Consider the following 20,501-nt stretch of genomic DNA (forward strand, 5'->3'; position numbering starts at 1 on the left):
AGAAATGTGGAGAAGCTGTAATAAATGAAGATGATATAACAGAAGTTTTTTACTGCAATGACAATGCCCCAATCATCAATCAATTAACAGATGGTGAAATCTGTGATATGGTTCTAGAAGCAGAAAATACCGCTACTGATAGTGAAAAAAGCAACAGAGAGGATATTGAAAACAAAAAATTTCGACTGACAAGTTAATCGGAATTTTCAACACAGCAATTGCAGGGTTTGAACAAAATAGAACTTTGTAACTGAACAAGAAATTGAGCCTTTCTATAGAAGTAAAGAGAAAGTAATAGCACAAAAAAACGAAGCAACTTAAACTACTTAAATTGAGAGAAATGCTTAATAAAGTAAACAAATAATTAATAAGTCTTTATTTTGTAAATTTTGATTTCCTTTAGATCATAAATGCATCATTATTTCATATGTTTAATTTTATGATTTCTACATACCAACTGAATAGATTTAAATGATGATCTAATATTCTAAAAAATGCCAAATCCAGAATTGCCGAGGTTCTGACAAGTCCAGATCTCAGACTTTGGACAGTATATAAGTTTTGATTCTCTTAAGGTGACGGTTCTCAACTTTTATTGCTTTTGCACTCCTTTCATCGTTGCTAGAGGATGATCCTCCCTTCTTTCCAAAATAAAGAATGCATATACATTTATTTAAATTATTTTTTAATGTGTTTTACAAATTAAATGGGAAAATATATCTAAAATTTTGATAAATATAAAAAATTTAATAAAAATACTTTTTTATAATTATAAATGGAAACTAAATGCTTAACAGGTAAATAAAAAGCTGACTGCATTTTCCCTCTTAAACTATGAAATTTTCCCCTAGACAAGAACTCCTGCTTTAAGGTTATAAATTGTTATTTCTTGTTTTTAATTTTTACATGTCATCTTAACTGGATTTAAATTGATGATCTAATATCTGAAAAAGTCCCAAATTCAGAATTGCTGTGAAGTCCCAATGAGTATGGATCTCGTTCTTTGTACTGTAATTGATCTTTGGCTGTAAAGCTTCTTGTTCCTTTCTGTGCTGCAGTAGCCAATCACCATAGAACAAAATCACCAAGTACATCCGCCAAATAGAAAACACTTGAAAATAATGAAAACACCGTGAAAAAAGTAAACTAAGACAGAATTCTACTTCCATTTATTTCTTGCATATACAGAGAGTGTTCAAACACTTTTTGAATCTTTCAGGGCTCTGTAATTAATGTTTGAAATGCAGTTTATTTGATTAGGGCAAAGCACTTAAGGACTATCTGTCTAAGGCAAAGGGTGTCTTCGTGAAGGCCTTTCTAAGTAAAACTGGCTCGTATGCATATTACACATGGGTAGGAGCATGAAAGTGCCCATGCAACCAGCTTGTTGGTCGGGATTCAAAGTCCGGACTGAGCTACCAGTGTTCAGCAACTTCACCGCTCAGCTCCTGGTGGGCACAACGTTCAAAATGTAAAGAATGCTTTTTCAAATGTTCAATCTGATAGCCTTTTTTCTGGAGAAAAGTCTGCTTTGTAATTTTCATCATAGAAAGGCTTTTCATAAAATTTAAAGGGGTACTGATTTCTATTCCTCTTTGACTGCTTTCCAGTCTATCAGTTGTGGTAAGTTTGCACTTAGAAAGAGCTCTGTTAAAGAGACCAGAAAGAATGACTGTCCATAGGTGAAATGTCAGGAGATTTCTCAAAATTATATTGGAAAGTGATTATATGCAGTACAGTACAAAGTAAATAATCCGGACTCGTCGGGACTTCGGCGATTCTGGATTTGGGATTTTTCCGAATATTAGATCGTAACTTTAAATCTATTCAGTTGGTATGTAGAAATCATAAAATTAAACATATGAAATAATGAAGCATTTATGATCTAAAGGAAGTCAAAATTTACAAAATAAAGACTTAATAATTATTTGTTTACTTTATTAAGCATTTCTCTCAATTTAAGTAGTTTAAGTTGTTTCTTTTTTTTTTTTTTTTTTTTAATTCTATAGAAAGACGCAATTTCTTGTTCAGTTACGAAGTTCCATTTTGTTCAAACCCTGTAATTGCTGTGTTGAAAATTCCGACTAACTTGTTAGTCAAAATTTTTCGTTTTCAATATCCTCTCTGTTGCTTTTTTCACTATCAGTAGTGGTATTTTCTGGATCTAGAACCATACCAGAGATTTCGCCGTCTGTTAATTGATTGATGATTGGGGCATTGTCATTGCAGGGAAAAACTTCTGTTATATCATCTTCATTTATAACAGCTTCTCCACATTTCTTTACAAAATCCATTCATTGGAAAATTTCACTTTCAGTTTGCGATATCTGAAAACCTTCAAATTGGTGGCTATTATATTTATCATTATCACTATTAAATATGGTAGCTGGCCATAAATTATGCCAAGCATTTTTTAACATATCTGGAGGCACATCCTCCCCCGATCTTGCGATGCTCCACACAGCAGATTGTATGCTAAAATATTTCAAAAATTCCTTGAACAATCTTGTCATTATTCAAGAAATTTAACATGGATTTTAAAAATACTACTTTATATTTGCATTTCAGCAAGCACACTATTACAATATCCATACACAGAATGATGGACATACAATTTGGAGGAAAGAATAATTGGAATACATTATCTTTCACTAAAACTTAAATTAAATTTGAGCCGAACAGTTGTCTACAATCAGGACAATTTTTGCATCATCAGGTAAAGCAGCCAAATTCAAATGTTGCCAAGCTCTGGCTGTGAAATGATTTTCAAACCAATCATTAATTAATGCTTGTGTCATCCATGCTCTTTTACTTTCACGATATATATAACGGCGAAATTCTTTACTCCTTTAAATGCTCGAGCTCGTGTATTTTTTCCGATTACAAAAAGTTTACACTTGTGCATTCCTGCAGCATTTGCACATGCTAAAATTGTTGTTTTTGCTTTGGAATCTTCACACTAGTCGTAGTCTTTTCTGTAGAGGTTGTCCAGGTATTTCGCACTACATATTGCCAGAAAAGGCCAGTTTCACCAGTGTTGTAAATTTGTTCTAGGGATTACTTTCTACTATTAATGAGTTCAATGAATTCATCTGCAAATAGTTCAGCAACTTTAGTATCAGCTGAAGCTTTTTCACCTGAATTGTCTTATACCGTGGTGATTTTTAAATTTGGTTAACCATGCTGTCGAATACCTGCACTCAGTGTTTACGTTCATTTCTTCATGAAATATTTTGGCTTGAGCCAGTAGCATTGGACCCGTCGATGGCACGCCCTCGCTGCGACACTGTGTGACCCATTCAGTCATCACTTTGTCATGATCGTCACTTTTAGCATAATGTACCCTTTTCCTTTTATTGATAGCAAGTGGAGCGTCGGAGTCCACAAAAAATTCAAAAAGTTCCTTTTTCTTTTTGCTTATGTCAGATACAGTTGACTTTCCAATGTCATACTCCTCACATAATTTCGGGACAGATATGCCTTTATCCATTTTTTACGGCAATTTCACTTTTTGTTTGATGCACATCGAAACATGCTTTCGCTTTGTAGGTCCTTTGGCAGTTCCAGAATTGGAAACTCTTTTTGAAAGAATTGAAAGTTAAAGCTTAATTTTTAGAAAATCGCTCTAACAGTCTGCAAAAAATAATAAGCCGGATCCAATTAAAAGATTAATTAACAGCGCAATCTGCAACATTAACTAAAATGCCTTAGAATCAGTAAAGGTAATTTAGTCTAGCTTATACCGTCCCTTATACATTAAATACATTAAACCGGTGTGCGTAAAGCGTACAAAAAAAAAGTTTTAGTCTTTGAGGTTCAGATTATAGATCATTCCAGATAATGGATGTCCGGATTACGTACTTTATACTGTATCTATATCAGTCTTCATTTTTTCAAAGAATGCAATAGCACTTTTTGATGTATGACTTGTTTCTTTGTCTTGATGAAGTTTCACTCTTTCGAAGTCATTGGATAAAGAAGTGGAATTTCTTCTGTAAATATCGGACGTACAACATTCTCTTGATAATACATTCATTAGTGTTTTTTTCCACCCTTTTTATCTTGAATTTCTCATTGTAAGAGAACTCTCTGAAAATCATAATCTTATTTCTTTGCACTGATGGTTTTTCTCTTTGTTTTTGATAATAAATAGAGGGAAACCTTTGCTTCATCAAGAATCACAGTGCATTTCTATTTATCTCCTGCCAAATATTTTTATATAGGGCTCTACAAATTGTTTTAAATTGAGCCTTATGTCCCGGCAAACGCTGGTAAACATTGTTTTTTAGCCTTTTTTAAATTGTAAATCAAGGTTTATTATTTTATTTATTGTCATTACAGATGCGTTTGCAATTGATTTCTGCATCAACAAATTTTTCTCTAGTTACGAACGTACCTTTACAGTACAGTTAGTTACCTGACAGTGTGTACCTTTTTTGGGTATTCATTTAGACTCCTTTTTTTTCGTGGTAGAAATAAAGATTGACAGTTTTTCCCTTTCCCATTAATAATGTTGCTTATTTTTCACTTAAAAATTTTAATACCATGCATTTTGAAGTATTTCCTAGCATTTTTTGAAGTATAGAATAAGAATAATTCTTAGAAAAGCACAAAAACATATCCTTCAATCCATAACTCGTTTACATGTGACATTTTGAAAGAGTAAATTTAAACATTTTTCTTATGGTCCTTAAAAGTCCTTAGGTTTTTTAGAATCGATTTTTGGTTCTTAAAAGTCCTTAATTTTGGCCCAAATCTGCAGAATGTTCTTAATTTTAATCATTTGAAATTTCTGTCTTGTTTTTACGACTGCTGTTTTGAGTGTGAATTATCGTTATGGAGGAATATTTTTTACAGTTTACTGACAAATATGATTATCTTTTGAATGGGTTCATGGGTAATAATTTGTTCCTATTTCTAATGTAAAGGGTGATATACTGGAGTTTTTGAGCAAGAAGTCAAACACAAGCATTTCAAAATTCTTTTTTTTTTTTTTTTTTTTTTTTTTTTAATGATGAACATTTAAACAACTTCCTGCTTTTTTGGATGTGAATTCTTTTATTAAACGGCTCTAAATTTGGCGACTTATCAACATTTTGGTGATTTTAAGATTAATTCCTCTAGAAAATTTTTCAACAATTTTTTTTAGGAAACATTGCAACATTGACAAATTTAACTAAAATAATGGTAATGTATTTTGACAAATTTAACTAAAATAATGGTAATGTAAATTACATTTAAGGAATAACATTAAAATAAAACATTTTTATTTTCTGTTGCTGTCATATTATAAAGTGGCATTACTTTCCATTTTGATGACTTATTATATAGTATTTTGAATCTGAAAAATAAACAAGGTAATAAATGGTATAAAGCACAGTTTACAAAACAATTCATAGCAAAAGCAAAATAGCTATATAATTAATTAAAAATTTCTTTCTTTTAATTTTTTCATTGTAAGAATTTTTCCTACGTGATTATCAGAATATGTATCAGTTTTCTGTATAAAATTAATTTTACACTGATTTTTTTTTTTTTTTCAAAATATTTTTATCCCCTTTTCTTGTGCAGAATTGGTAGGGATAATTTTTCTTAGGATTTTACACATTGCAACTTTAGAAGTATTTGAAGGCAAGATTTACAGACCCACAATTCTAAAAGGCTCCAGAAAAAAAAAAAAAAAAAAAAAAAAAAAAAAAATGACATAATGAAAATGTCTTCGTTGTATTAACACATAATGGATGTATTTTACAGAAAGTTTTTGATAAATTTCTTACATTTTGGGGAATTATTGAAAGGACAAGGAAAACAATGTTTGAATGTTGTACTTCTGATATTAGAAGTCTTTTTCTTAACATGTTTATCTTCCCTTTATTTTCTCAACTTTTCTTTAGACACAAGTATGGAAAATATCAAAAATGTTTCTAATCTTTTCGCATGGACAGGCATTTATAAAAAAGAATTTTTCTATTAATAAAGAAATTTAAAACTCGCAATTTAAAAGATTCACCTTGTATGTCTCAATGATCATACACAGGGCTGACACAAGGCATTTTCCCACCTAATGCAATCTCTGTGGATCCTAAATTCTGCTCCCACTGCCTGTCCTAAATTCTAAAAGTTTTGCCGTTTCTAGATTTTGTTGCTTGGTGTGTCACTAAATTCTAAAAATTCTGCCTCATCGGCCCTGAAACCAGCTCTTACTATACATCTCATTCCATATTTATCAGCTTTTTCTTCATGTTCTAAATTTATTTTTTATTTTTATTTTTATTTTTTTTTTTTTTTAGAATAATAGAAATCGTTAATTAATTCCGAAAATTCTAAAGTGAAGAGATGAATTGAAGAAAAAAACTGAATGTATAAAGAGGAAGAAAATTATTCTTCGATGATATGTACAGTTATTATTATGCAGATTAACCAGTTGTTTATAATTTTAGCATTTACTATAAGTTCCCCTTTCCATTTCCTCACCATCATGCAAATCAGATGGTTTTTAAAATGAGGTTTTGGGACTGAAAGACACAGTCTGCCCTCCACTTGGATTTTGCATTAGTATCTGCCAGCTCTGATAATTTGTAATTATTCATCTTTGCATTATCGCTGCTAACATTTGAATTTGTTACGATGATAGTTACTAAGCTAGCTTAGATTAAAATTAAATTGTGTAGTCTTTGACTCTAGTCCACATTTTTAGTTGAATTTGACTGTTCCGGTCCACCACAAGCTGCAGGTGATTTTGTCAACATAGGAACGTGCCTGTAAGTTCTAAGTTCTTTTTAAATAAAAGGTTTATTTAAACCTTTATGTGACTTTCAGACATAGCGATAATTTGCTTCATGTGTGCAAGAGGTTTTGGGCTATTTAACTTTTCCAGATCAAGTAAAACCTTGTTACGTACACTGTGAAGAGACTGGCAAATTAAAAGTTAAAGCACATGGAAACTATTGGGAACATTGGTTTGTGTATTGAAACAGATTTTTAATTGTCGGGAAAGATGTTTAAAGAGAAGAAAATTGATATAAATTAAACCAAAATGTCTGGGAAGGCTTCAAATTAAAAAGACACATAAATATTTTGTTATGTGTTGTTGCTACAAAACATAAATGTTTTGTAGCTTTTAATGTGGAATTACCCTAATACAGCTTAAGAATCAATATTATGGACATTGATTTAAAACAGACAATTTAAAATTACATGCATTTTAAACTGTGAAATGTTATTAGATTGTGATTTTAATAGTGCTTTTTCAACAAATGTTTTTGAAAAATAAATAAAATTTAATATAGTGGTCATGTAAATCTATAACGATCAAGGGTATTTAATAATTTAATTATTTGTAACTAACCACTCACCTTTAAAAGTTATCTCTGCATATTAAATCAAGTTATTACCTTTCATTAATCCTTACTGTAGTCAGAAGATACAGCATGGAAATGTAAAAATTAATGTAAAACTTATTCATTGCATTTAGTGAGATTTAAAATAATACAAAACAACTTATCACCTCTGGTGCATTAGTGGCTTATTGGAACCTTAATATATATTAACTAGGTTACGATGCTAGGAAATCTACATGAAGCTATAACACTAACCAGGGTTCGTATGGTCCTTAAGAGTCCTTAAAAGTTCTTAAGTTTTTTGGAATCGATTTTTGGTCCTTAAAAGTCCTTAATTTTGGCCAAAAGTGGCAGAAGGTCCTTAATTTTAATCATCTGAAATTTCTGTCTGTTTTTATGACTGTTATTTCGAGTGTGAATTAGTATTTTGCAGGAATATTTTTAGCGATTCACTGACAAATATGGCTATTTTTTGAATGGGTTCATGAGTTATAATTTTTTCCTATTTGTAATACAAATAATGGTGGGATACTCGAGTTTCTGAACAAGAAGTGAAACATAAGCATTTCAAAATTATTTCATTTTTTGTAATGAAGAGCTCTCAAAGAACTTTCCACTTTTGGGGATGTGAATTCTTTTATTAAACGGTTCTAAATTTGGCGATTATCAACATTTTGGTGATTTTAAGATCGGTTTCTATAGAAAATTTTTAACTACGAGATCTGGGAATTTTTCGACGATTTTTTTTTTTTTTTTTGTTAAATTTCATTAAAATAATGGTAATATATTGGAATTATATTTAAGAAATAATATTAAAATAAAGTATTTTTCTTTTTCTTTGTCATATTATAAAGTTCCATTTTGGCCATATATTGTACAATTTTTTTAATGTGAAAAATAAGCAAGGAATAATGCTATAAAGCACAGTTTACAAAACAGTTTTTTGCAAAAGCAAAATAGCTATGTAATTAATTAAAAATGTCTTTTTAATTTTTTTATAGTAAGAATTTTTCCCATTTCTCAGAATGATCAGAATTCTCAGAAAATGCATCAGTTTTCTCTATAAAATTGATTTCACACTTTTTTCTTCCGATTTTTTTAAAAAACATTTCTGGCTTTTTGCTGTTACAGAATTGGTAGGGGTAATTTTTCTTTAAGATTTTAAACATTGAAGCTTGGAAAGTTTAGAAAGATTTTAAGGCAAATTATAGACCTTCGATTCTAAAAGATTCCAGAAAACGTGATAAAATGAAGGTTTCTGGAGTGTAAGACAAGTGTTTTTCTGACCTCCACTTGCTCTTTGCATTAGTTGTGTCAGCTCTGATAATTTGTAATTATTAGTCTTTCCATTACTCCTGCTGACATTTGAGTTTATTATGACAATAGAGTTACTGAACCAGATTAAATTGAAATTAAATTGTATAGTCTTTGACCACTAGTCCATATTTTTAGTTTGAATTTGACTCTTCTTGTTTAATTATATCACCACAAACTGTAAATGATTTTGTTTGCATAAGAACAGGCCTATATGTTCCAAGTTCTTTTTGAATAAGAAGCTTATTTAAACCTTTATTTAAATTTATTATCTGATTTATAGTTACTTTCAGACATAGTGATAATTTGTTTCACGTCTGTCGGGGGGTTGTTGGACTATTTAACTTTTACCAGCTCAAGTAAGCCCTGATAAGTAGTACATTGTGGAGAGGTTGGCAGTTGGGAGATAAAACATGCAGAAACTAATGAGAACATTGTTTTGCATATTGAGACTAATTTCTTATTGTTAGAAAACATGTTTAAGGAGAAGGAAATCACTGTATATTAGCCAAAATGTCTGGGCAGGCCTTCAAATTAAAAAGACGCATAATTATTTTGTTGAGTTTTATGTGTTGTAGATTTTAATATGTAATTTATCCTAATATTGTTTAAAAATCAATGTCGTAAATTGTATGTATTTTAAACTGTGAAATTTTATGAGATTGTGATATTAATAGGGTTTTTTAACAAATATTATTCTGGAATTTTTGTTTGGCTGGCGTCAGTCCGCCGGACTGATAGTATTAAAGTTAAAAAATAAGTGTAGTCTCAATGAAATGTGATCAAAAGTAGTTTTAATGAAATTTATTGAAACATTCTAAACAAAAATACGGCTTAGCTTTACACATATTACAATATGAAACAACTATTTTGGTTACATTTTTGGCTATCTTGCATCCAAATAGTTTTGAATTGTCATCATAACATTTCGAACAATACTTTCGGACTTTATGTGCGCCTCCTTCCGTTTTGTATAATTTATGAATAATTTAAGTCGGCAAAACAGTCAAAAGTCTTTAATCTGGACTCGTCGGGACTTCGGCGATTCCGGATTATAGATCATCAGTTTAAATCTGGTAAGGTGGCATGAAGAAATTATAAAATTTAAAAAATGAAACCGTAATTTATAAAATAATGAGCGATTATGATCTAAAGAGTATCAAAATTTACAAAAAAAGAAGCTTAATATTTATTTGTTTACTTTATTAAACATTTCTTTCAACGCGCGCATGCGTACGTTACGCATAGCCGAAATTAGAAAATTGCAACCAGAAAACTATTTGATTTGTATTCGTGATAGTTTTAATGACGAGGTTTGATTTAAATCATATCAAAGACGGAGTACATCGAGATTAAATACTACATTTAGTAAGGAATTATAAGCCGAATAAAATAAAAACATCTGCCCTGAAGATAACGATAGTGCTGACAGATCAACTTCCAGTTAATTGCGCGACGCAACCCCCCCCCCCCCCGCAGAGCAGCATGAAATTGATAAACAGATTTCGGAACGGTTAGATAAACAAAGGATATACCTTTATCCATTTTTTGTAGCAATTCATTTTTTGTTTGATGGACATCGAAACATACTTTTGTTTTCTAGATCCTTTGGGAGCTCCAGCATCGGAAATTCTATTTGACATAATCGAAAGTTCAAGCTTACTTTTATAAAATTGCTCTTACAGTCTGCAAAAAATAATAAGCCGGATCCAATTCGAAGATTAAGGAACAGCGCAATCATCAACATTAACTGAAATAGATAATTAGATAATTTTAGCTTATACCGTCCGTTATACATTAAACGCGCATGCGAAAACGTATTCTGCGCTTGCGCAGACGCATATGCGCAGTTGTAAATGTCTCGCGCACACGCGTATAACGCCTATGAGCATGCGTCAACGCGGCGCATGTGCAGAAAGATTTTAGCTTTGAGGTCCAGATTATAGATCATTCCGGATTATGGGTGTCCAAATTAACGACTTTTGACTGTATTGCACCGCTTGATCGCAATATTGCCACCGGCTGATCGCTGCCGGCTGAACAGAAAGGACAACAAATTCGGCGCCGGGCTCAACGTGTTAAATCTTTACCATGGTCACAAAGTAAAACACAAAAATATGAAAATTCATGTGAAACTTATTCTTTGCATCTAGTTAGACTTAATGCGAAACAACTTATCACCGCTAATGCTTTAGTGGTCTAATAGAACCTTAAATTATATTAACTGAGTTACAACCCCTGGAACTCTACATGAAGCTATGACACTAACAGCGTCAGACAGTGGTCAACTACCTTTCAAAACTTGCCAACCGTGCCTACATCAGGCACGTCTGATGTAGATGATCTGATTGGCAGGTCTTACTATAGGCAAGCAGGACCAGTGACGACAGCCAGTCTTTTGTTATGAATCATGCTGATTATGATTTTAATGCTCATTTTAACCTATGCTGCTTGACATAAAATCTACTTACTAAACCTCTAGACTGAGCAAGTGTGTGACAAAAGGAGACATTAAAAAAAAAAAAAAAAAAAAAAGCTAACTGTTGGTAAAATGTAACTAAAAGGTCACTTATTTTCTTTCAGATATGTCTAGTTATTATGAGTGTAAAATATTTAATGCTTCTTGATAAATTTCATAAAATTATTTTTATTCTCAAAATATTAATAATTATGTTAATTAAGTTATGTTTAATAATAATGCAAGCTACTCACATTCAGGCATAGATATAATATTTTAATTGAATTTATTCAGTTCCCATTTGCTCATAGGTCCTTAATTTTTTTCATTAATGGTCCTTAAAAGTCCTTAAAAGTACTTAATTTCCTTGTGCAGAAATGTGTACGAACCCTGCTAACTGCATCAGACAGATGGAGCACAACTAACTTTCAAAACTTGCCAACCTCAAAATTACATCAGGCTTTCAGGTTTGTTCTGATCAACAGATCTCTCTCTAGGCAAGCAGCAGCACTGGCAACAGCCAATCTTCTGTTATGAATCATGCATATCATGATTTTATTTCTCATTTTAGCCTATGCCATTTGACATAAAATCTACCTGCTATTTACTAAACCTCTAGACTAAGTACATGGAAAAATGAGACGTAAAAGAAAAAAATCAACATAAAGCTAACTGTTAGTAAAACGTAAATAAAATGTCCCTAATCTTCTTTCAAACTGTCTTCAATCTATGTCCAACTATTATACGTGTAAAATATTTAATGCTACCTGATAAATTTTATAAAGTGTATTCTATTCTCAAATTTGTTTTATAGTTATGTTTATTAAATTATGTTTAATAAGAATGCAGCCTACTTGTGGATCTATTTTATTCTTAGTGTTATTACAAAAGTGAAGTTCAGGCATAAGTTGATTGAATCAGCTCCCATTTGCTGATAGGTCCTTAATTTTTTTCATGAATGGTCCTTAAATGTCCTTAATTTCCATGTTCAGAAATGTGTACAAACCCTGTTAAAAGGTTTTCCTCCCCCCACCCCCAATGGCAGGCACTAGCCATTACAGGTGTTGCCCTCTACTAAGACCGGGAGCAGGGGTTACCTTATTATGGAGGTACATAATAGGTAGGTCACTGTTGCGTCCTGTGAAGGGACAGACAATTTATATCCATGGCCTTTTCCGGAATTTTAATCTGGACCCTTCGGTAGGACAATCAAAGTCACTAACCTTTTCTCCGTCTGGGTAGTGAATAAATTTAAAAGTAGCAGATAATATTTCTCATTTCAGATAATAAGCTTTTGCGAGAAATTTTTATTCCAAAATATTTGCTTTTTTTAAAAAAAATTCTTTACTGGAATCATTCTAAAAATGTGTAAACACCCTCTGTAGTTTCTATATCAGTGATAAAAGTATTTGGAGATGCAACATTAAACATTTCAGAAAGAATATTATCTGAATATGGCAAAACACAAGTGAGAGGTGAGATAACCTTCACGTAGGACTTTCTAAGGGAAAATGTCTTTCAGGAGAGTTGTGATCTGTTTACTTTTTAACAGACAGAATAAGGTCCATTAAATAATGTAAGAAGAGGTAAAAAATTGATGAAATTATTATTTATTGAGTGAGGTATTAAATAGGGTTAGTTTCAATTAATAATAAATTTTGGTAATTAATTGCTGTGGCAGTGATTTTTTTTCAAAGTGTCTACTATAATACTGAAGCTTATAAAATCAAATCTAATGGCTATAAAGTAAGAAAATATAGAATATTAGCCAAATTACACATTTGAAATATTAGATTTTTCGGTGCTATTCGGTTTTGAGGGCTGTAAAAAATCGCCAAACTATTGTTGATGCCAGTACTGCCAAAAATAATTGCGGCAACCCTAATGCAAGAAAGGAAGTATAATAGTAAATAACTATCTAAGATTGATGTTTTAATTTAGGTGAAATGTTAATTTCGTATAATACTTTTTTATTATTATAATTTATATAAAAAAGGCTAAACATGACTGAATAGAAGCATAACAGTAAATAACTATTTCAGATCATTTTTATAATTTATATAAAAATTGCTAAACATAACTGAATGGATGCCTGCATTGCTATTTTGCTACCGAGTTATCGCTAAAGCATAATTTCATCTCGTTGGTTGTTCAAATATAATTTTCTATAAAGAATGATGCCTTTTCTATGAAAAAATTCTCGGTAAACTGCAGAATTGCCCACTTATTTGTTTGCCGCTTTTTACAAGTGTAAAAACAATTGGATTTTTGTCAATTTTCTTTTACTTTTTGAGTGAAAATAGGTCGATGTGTACATAGATAAAGTCAAGGGTGACCGCAGTGCCATTTTTGTGCAATTCTGGGATTTTTTTTTAAGTGAAAATAGGTCGATGTGTACATGGATACCGAGTACGTGCAATTCTTAAAAACGTGTCAAGCAATGGGTGATTCTGCACTTTACTCTAAATTGTATTGCAGACTTTTTGTCACAGGCAATTCCCAAATTGTTAAATCCATAGGATATCATAAAAGGATTTAAAAATTAAACTAACATTTCAATGTCGTCTTAAGAAATATAGAACTATATAAACTCATATAAACTTACGCAGGCTTAAATCAGCGCGTACTCTAGATTTGGCGCGCTGTTAAATAGGCGCATTTGCTAGATTTGGCGCTTTTGCGCATACATTTTTGCTGCAATTTTTTTTCAGATCCTCAAAACGGAATAGTACCAATTTTTCTATAGTTATAGTTTTGTACAGATTTTCAATTTTAATAATTCAGCTTTCTTAAGTGAAGTTTTTTATTATAATATTCAAAATAATTTAAATATTTTTATTATTTATCTTTAGAGACAAGATTATCTTTATCGTAAACTGAAGTTTTTAGAAAATGATTTTCCAAATATACGTTTGTCGCAAGTCCGTCTCTCTACTATTTGGGGTGGAGCTAGTCTCCTGCAAATGTTATTAGTATGTATATCAGAGTTGTTGCTTATAAAGAACTGGACCTGGGATTACATTATTAACCTCAGTGAAAGTGATTTTCCAATAAAGTAAGTAGTCGCCTTAAGGTGAACAGTTTCATGATACTTTTGTATTTTGATTACATTCTGTTAAAAGTTTTCAAATTTGTAAATTGTTGTACCATTATCAGCATTGATACTAAAAATGACTAATGCTTAATTATACTAGAATTAGCCTTGTGAGTAACAAGATCAAAAGAATTTAAGCTATTCTAGAATCAGTTAAACTGTAATAGTTTTTCATCAGTGCTCTGTTCATGAATCTTATGTTCCAATCAGGACATAATGGCTGGTTTATCATTTGGAGACCATACTTAACTTGGAAGTTTTTTATAATTCGTTTCTAGTACTTTATGGAATAACTCTGCACTTAATCTTGAAAATATAATTTGTTTGGGGCGTCAGAATATTTTCTTCAAATTAATTATTAAATGAAATGCTAACTGAATACTTATGAGAAAGGAGTGGCAACAACTATTGCTAAGAATGAGGGACCACACAAAAGCAACAAAAACCTGTAGGTACAGAATTCAGAAAATGTAAAAATCTAATGTGCTAAATTACGAAAATCTTAATTCCAAGTATATTCATTCATTATGAGGGGTGCACATGTGTTCTGTCTCACTTCAATTGGTCATTTGACATTTGGCATCTGGCATCCATTTATTTGATGATCTTGACTAGGGCTTATTTAGGAGATAAGGCTTAAGTTATGATTATCCTCAACAGTGGTGCTAAGGTTAAATTTTGATTAAATCTCATTTGTGGGATAACATTGAAACTTACATAGTGCTTAAGCTAATAATAATGTTGAAATTTGTAAATTGAAACCTCTGGTAGCCATTTGGAATAAAGTTGAACCAAAACTGAATCAACCAGATCTTCATACCACGATCTGCAAATTTCTTCTCTATGTCTTTGGTTTGTAAGGTTTTTTGCTACCAATTTTCTTGCTTGTTTCATAAACATGAAAAGTAGAAGCATTTTTTAAAGAAGAGTGAATGTGCTAGTATAGTCTGTGTACGGCTGCATCAAGTATTGTTTCTGTCAAAAAATAAAGTATATTCAACTGGTCATGTTGCAATGATTTGTTTTAAAAAATAATTTTGTAATTATATATATATATATATATATTGTAATTATATATATAGGAAAATTATATATGTGTATGTATGTATATAATGCAGTGTTGGCGACATTATTCAATTTTTTTGATATTTTCTTTGCAAGTAAAAATAAGTGTAATAAAATGGTTGTGTTTTCTCAAAGAGTTTTTTACTTTTATTATAGTATGTAAGATTATCATATTTTGTTTCTCTGATTTCTTTGTAAAAACTGTCATACTGGGAGGTGTGCCATCTTGGTGCATATAAATTTAAATATGAAACTTCATGTATTTTATTTTAAATTCAATATATGTAAGAAGTAAGCTGTTATGTAATTTGTTGCAGGCCATTATCATCACTGGAAAAATTTCTTGTCGCTAATAATGGCAAAAATTTTGTTAAATCCCATGGTCAAGATACTCAGAGGTAATCACTTTTATGATACATAGAGCTTAAATTTATGATATGCATATTGCATAGCACATGGATTTTTATGATACATAAATACAACTTAAAATTTATTATTCATAAATAATTTTCAAAATAAAGAGGAAGATAATTTTCTTGTTATTATCTTAATGTTTTTTAAACATTAATTATTCAGGTTATTCATTAATTGCTAGTCTTGCAACTGGAACATTTTTTATTGAATGTTTTGAAAGTATGTTAATTCTTAATGCATCATATAAATTTACCCTGTGCTTTTAATAGCATCTAAGAATTTTTGGTAAATATTTGTGCCCGATTTTATGTTTTTGCTTCTTATAATATATTTCACAGTTGGAATTGTGTGTAATAAAAATTTTCATATTTTTCAAACACTGTTCAGTTTCCTGTAATTTTCCATATCATCCATCTGTCTGGCACCAGAATTTCATATGGTTAACACCACAGGGAGGAGCTAACTTCACTGCCATTCAGTTTCGTTAGTTTGTGGAAAAAATTCAGCAAATTTTTATTTTGTAAAATACATTCTTTGTCAGAAAAGTTCTAGGATAAAGGTCATAAAAGAATAGATAATTGCTTTTATCAAGTAATGATCCTACCTGTTATCAAAGTAGTCCTCTTGGCTATCTATACACAATGTTTGGCCAATGTTTTTGGAGGTCTTGGAAGGAACCAGGAATAATCTTCAGCTGCGATGCTTGCAAGCTCATGTGTCTTAGCCTGTTGGATATTTGCAATAATCTCGATGAAGCTTTCCTTCTAGTCACCTTTTCACTCGAGGAAACAAGAAAAAAATCACAATAATCTTTGACACAAATGTAGGATCATGTCTTGCTCTATCCAATAATTTTGCAGAAATTCTTCATCTTTCCTCTTTGTGTTCACCTGTTAATGAGTGAGGGATGATTCTTGCATTAAGTTTCCTTTTCCCTAAATCTTCTCACAGAATTTTATGACATACATCATGATTCATATTCAGTTCTGATATCATATGCACAGTTACAAGATGGTCTTCTTGCAATAACTTCTTGCGTGCATGCTCCATGTTTGCATTGGTATATGCTCTAGATGGGCGTCCAACTTTGGACTGCATCATCTTGCACTGAACCTTCAAGAAACCTTTTGTGCCACTCGAAAACATGACTTCTTGAAAGTGCCTCGCCTGCATATGCTTGCTTAATCATGTTCCGTGTTGTTTCACTAGGGGGTTTTCTCGAGCTTAATGCAGAACTTAAATGTTAGCTTTTTGCTGACAATCATCGTTCATTGTGTTTCCTTAATGAATGCGACAACAGTCTGAATAATGTATTGCTAAGCACAATCATGCCACCTAGTAAGTTTGTGTGGAAACATGGCCGAGGTTGTGTCAAGCAGAAGTACATACCAGGTAACATTTGTTCCTTTTTAGTAATTCAAACTCAGAAATTTAAAAAAAAAAAAAAAAGTGTCCTCAAACGTTTTTGACAAAAGATGTATATGTGTAAAAACTGCAACTTGTGCTTAGAAAATGAACCATTCTCCCCACTGCTTTAAAAAGTAGAGCACTCTTATGTAAGCTGAACTGGCATGAAATGAAAAAGCAATCTTCATTAATATAAATGGAATGGTAAAAATTTTGTTTTGAAACTTCTAAAAATCTGTTATTTCATAGCAAATAGTACTTCAAACCTAAAATAATCACTAAGCACTAGAATAATATTTATAAATACATAGCGCAGATAAACAAAAGTAGCCCAAATACTGTTATTTCATTTTTAAAAAACTGGGAAGAGACTTGGCACACTGAAAGTTTGAGATGTGGTAACAATGGGGACATGTAAATTGTGTTATTCGAAATAATACTAGGAAATGCGAGAAACTCTAGTGCAGGAGCTCTCAACTGGGAGGAATGCCCTCATTGGGAAGAATTTCATAGTTTAAGGGATATGCAGTCAGCCTTTTATTTATTTGTTGAGTACCTAGTTTCAGTTTGTGAATATAAAAAATTACTTTTATTCCATTTTTGCCATTTATCAATATTTTCTATATTTTTTCTTAATTCGTAAAGTGCATTAAAAAATATAAATTTAAAGAAATGTATTTGTGTTTTCCTAGTTTGGGAATGGAGGGAAGGGGGATTGATCTTCTAGTAATAGTGCATGGGGCAAAAAAGGTTGAGAACCTCATCATTAATTTATTACTTTAGAACTAACCGGTATTTCAAGAGCATTTGCTCTCCTTCTGTCTGGCCTCATGACCATGATAATGATTGCTGCCAAGTTCCGTAATTGGTAAAATCTTCTAATCCTTTCTGTGCTCCAATGATGACACATGTTGTGGTCATAAATGAGTGAAGGGCATTACTATCAAGAAGTGCCCCGAGCTTAATGCAGAAAGTACGGTACAAAGTCTGAAATCTGGACGTCCATTATCAGGAATGATTTAAAATCCGGACCTCAAAGCCGCAAACATTGTTTTAATTAATGCTTTATGTATGCGCATTTGATTTTTCCTTCCATAATAAAACGTGTGGAGATTTTCACTTATAAATTCAGATTTTTAATTTCACTTAGGCACTAAATAAAATACCTCATTATGGAAAACAATCATGTAAGCATAAATTTGTGAGATTAATAATTTGGCTCTGTAGCTCAGTATCTACTTGGCGTACATCTCAAACTGAAACATTTATATCTTTTATATCCCTGATGCCGGCCTGGCGAGTCATTATTTATTATATTTTGTTTTCATCACCACATGTTTATCAAACATGACAACTTCAGTAATAACTCATGCTGTGATGTCTAAACTTTTTTTATATTAGTAATTGAATAACAAGAGTATGGCAACATTTTATGCTAACATTACGCATGGCGATGATTATAGATATTTAAATGCTCTAAGAAATGTTGACAAGGAAAAATTCAGCAAAAATTTCTTTTCATATGCTAAAAATAGATTTTGTTAATGAAATGCTTAGGCCAAAAGATTACATTTAGTGCTATTTTAATTAAGAATAACCGATATATTGTTTCCCATAAACTCAGAAGCGGCTGCACCAACGGCAGAATTTAGGGAAGATGAAATTTTTGGAATTTGGGGAAGCACCGAGCGGAAAAATTAAGGGATGAGAAGTTTTTATGATTTAGGGAAAGCATTGGGATCCAAAGTTTAGGCACAGTGAAAATTTAGAACTTAGGAAGGAGCTTTGTAGCAGAATTTAGGACCTGTAGAGACTGCACCAGGCGGTATCGAGCGCTGGCCCTAGATAAGTGGCTTTAAGTATATGTGGGAGTTTATTTATTCAGGACTCGAATTACTTTAGAATTGAAGTATGTGCAAGAAATAAACGTAGGTGTTGTAAATAACTAAACTAATACAACTTGGGCTTAATTCAGTACGAAATAGGAGCAAGACAAAATTTATCAAAACAACTTGGCTTTCATCACCAATCTTGTGATACACAGCCAATAATGTATAACGGACGCTATTAAGCTAGGCTAAAATTATCTTTACTGATTCTAAGGCATCTCATTTAATGTAACTGTTGAGAAATACAGAGATACAGAGATCATACAGAGATAGCAGTGCTCTCACCTGAAGTAGAAGTTAGTTAGATGCTAGACGGGAATGGTGCATTAAGCCATATCCTTTGATTAGTAGAATTTTTCGTATGTTGATTAAGTAACTAATTAACTGTATATATTGTAAAATAAGTATTTAACTTGACCTTGTTGAATATAGATCAATTATAGATATAGATACAATGTTCTTCATTTAGAAAGATTGATATTAGATACAGTAGAAGTTTCGACTTAGAATTTAAAGCATCCTTTCGCGACATGGTGCATCAGTGCCAGGAACCTTTGGCCAATTTAAAAATTTGTGTCTTTTAAAGCACTTAGTGTGAAGACAGCCAAGGTAAGCCTGTAATTTCTATTTTGATATAATATGGAAGATCTTATTGCTAAGCTGAAATCAAAACGAAAGGTATTGAGGACTGCAGTGTCCAAGATATTAGAGAAAATTGAAACCGAACTGAGTAAAGATGATATTAGTATAAATGTAAATGTATTAGAAGAAATTTTAGATCAGTTAAACGAAAAATCAAAATCCTTGAGCAATTTAGACGCTCAAATAGAACAAGAATTAGAAGTCGAAGCGGACGAATTTGAACTTGAAATCTCATCCATTTTGGAATATGAAGAGAAAATTCAAGTGTGGCAGTTTAGAGGAAAGAAAAAGTTGAAAGAATTGAATAAGCTAGAAAATTCGGATAATGCAAGTAAGGACATTTCTAATGAAACCGTTACAGAATTCCATAATGAAAGTAACAAGCTCTATCGTCTTCCAAAATTAACCATCTCTAAATTTTATGGTGATCCTTCAAATTGGTTAGAATTTATAGGTCAGTTCGAAAATGGGATTGATAAAAATCCGAATTTATCAAAAATAGAAAAATTAATTTTCTTGAAAAGCTTTCTAGGTGGCTCAGTCACCAAAGATATTTCTGGTTTCACTCTCATCGAAAATAATTACAAAGCTGCTCTTGAACTGTTACATTCCAGATTTGGTCAAACGAACATTGTAATTAATTCGCATTTAGGACAACTCTTAAGTATTTCAGCTGTTAGAAATCCTAATGATATAAACGGATTAATAAAACTTCTCGATCACGCCGAAGTACAGATAAGAAATCTTGAAGCATTAGAAATAGACTCTGATACCTACGGAAATCATTTAATGCCTTTAATTTTGAAATTACTTCCTAATGAATTTGTTCTTGATTATAGTCTAAAAATTAAAGACGAAAATTGGGATTTAAAAGTTTT

The 20,501-nt window shown here is 31.5% G+C and overlaps 1 protein-coding gene across 2 annotated transcripts in view; it reads left to right on the forward strand.

Moving 5' to 3' along the window:
* Nucleotides 1-20,501, forward strand: part of LOC118191544 (xylosyltransferase Oxt-like) — a 142,657-nt gene that overhangs the window by 51,490 nt on the left and 70,666 nt on the right. For both annotated transcript variants that reach the window (XM_035362340.2, XM_035362341.2), the window contains 2 exons: nucleotides 13,965-14,167; nucleotides 15,589-15,669. In XM_035362340.2, the coding sequence (XP_035218231.2) occupies nucleotides 13,965-14,167; nucleotides 15,589-15,669 (284 nt within the window). The remainder of the gene's footprint in view (nucleotides 1-13,964; nucleotides 14,168-15,588; nucleotides 15,670-20,501) is intronic.

Source organism: Stegodyphus dumicola, chromosome 5, assembly GCF_044657685.1.
Source record: "Stegodyphus dumicola isolate Sdum_Otavi_A_Nest chromosome 5, ASM4465768v1".
Lineage (NCBI taxonomy): Eukaryota > Metazoa > Arthropoda > Arachnida > Araneae > Eresidae > Stegodyphus > Stegodyphus dumicola.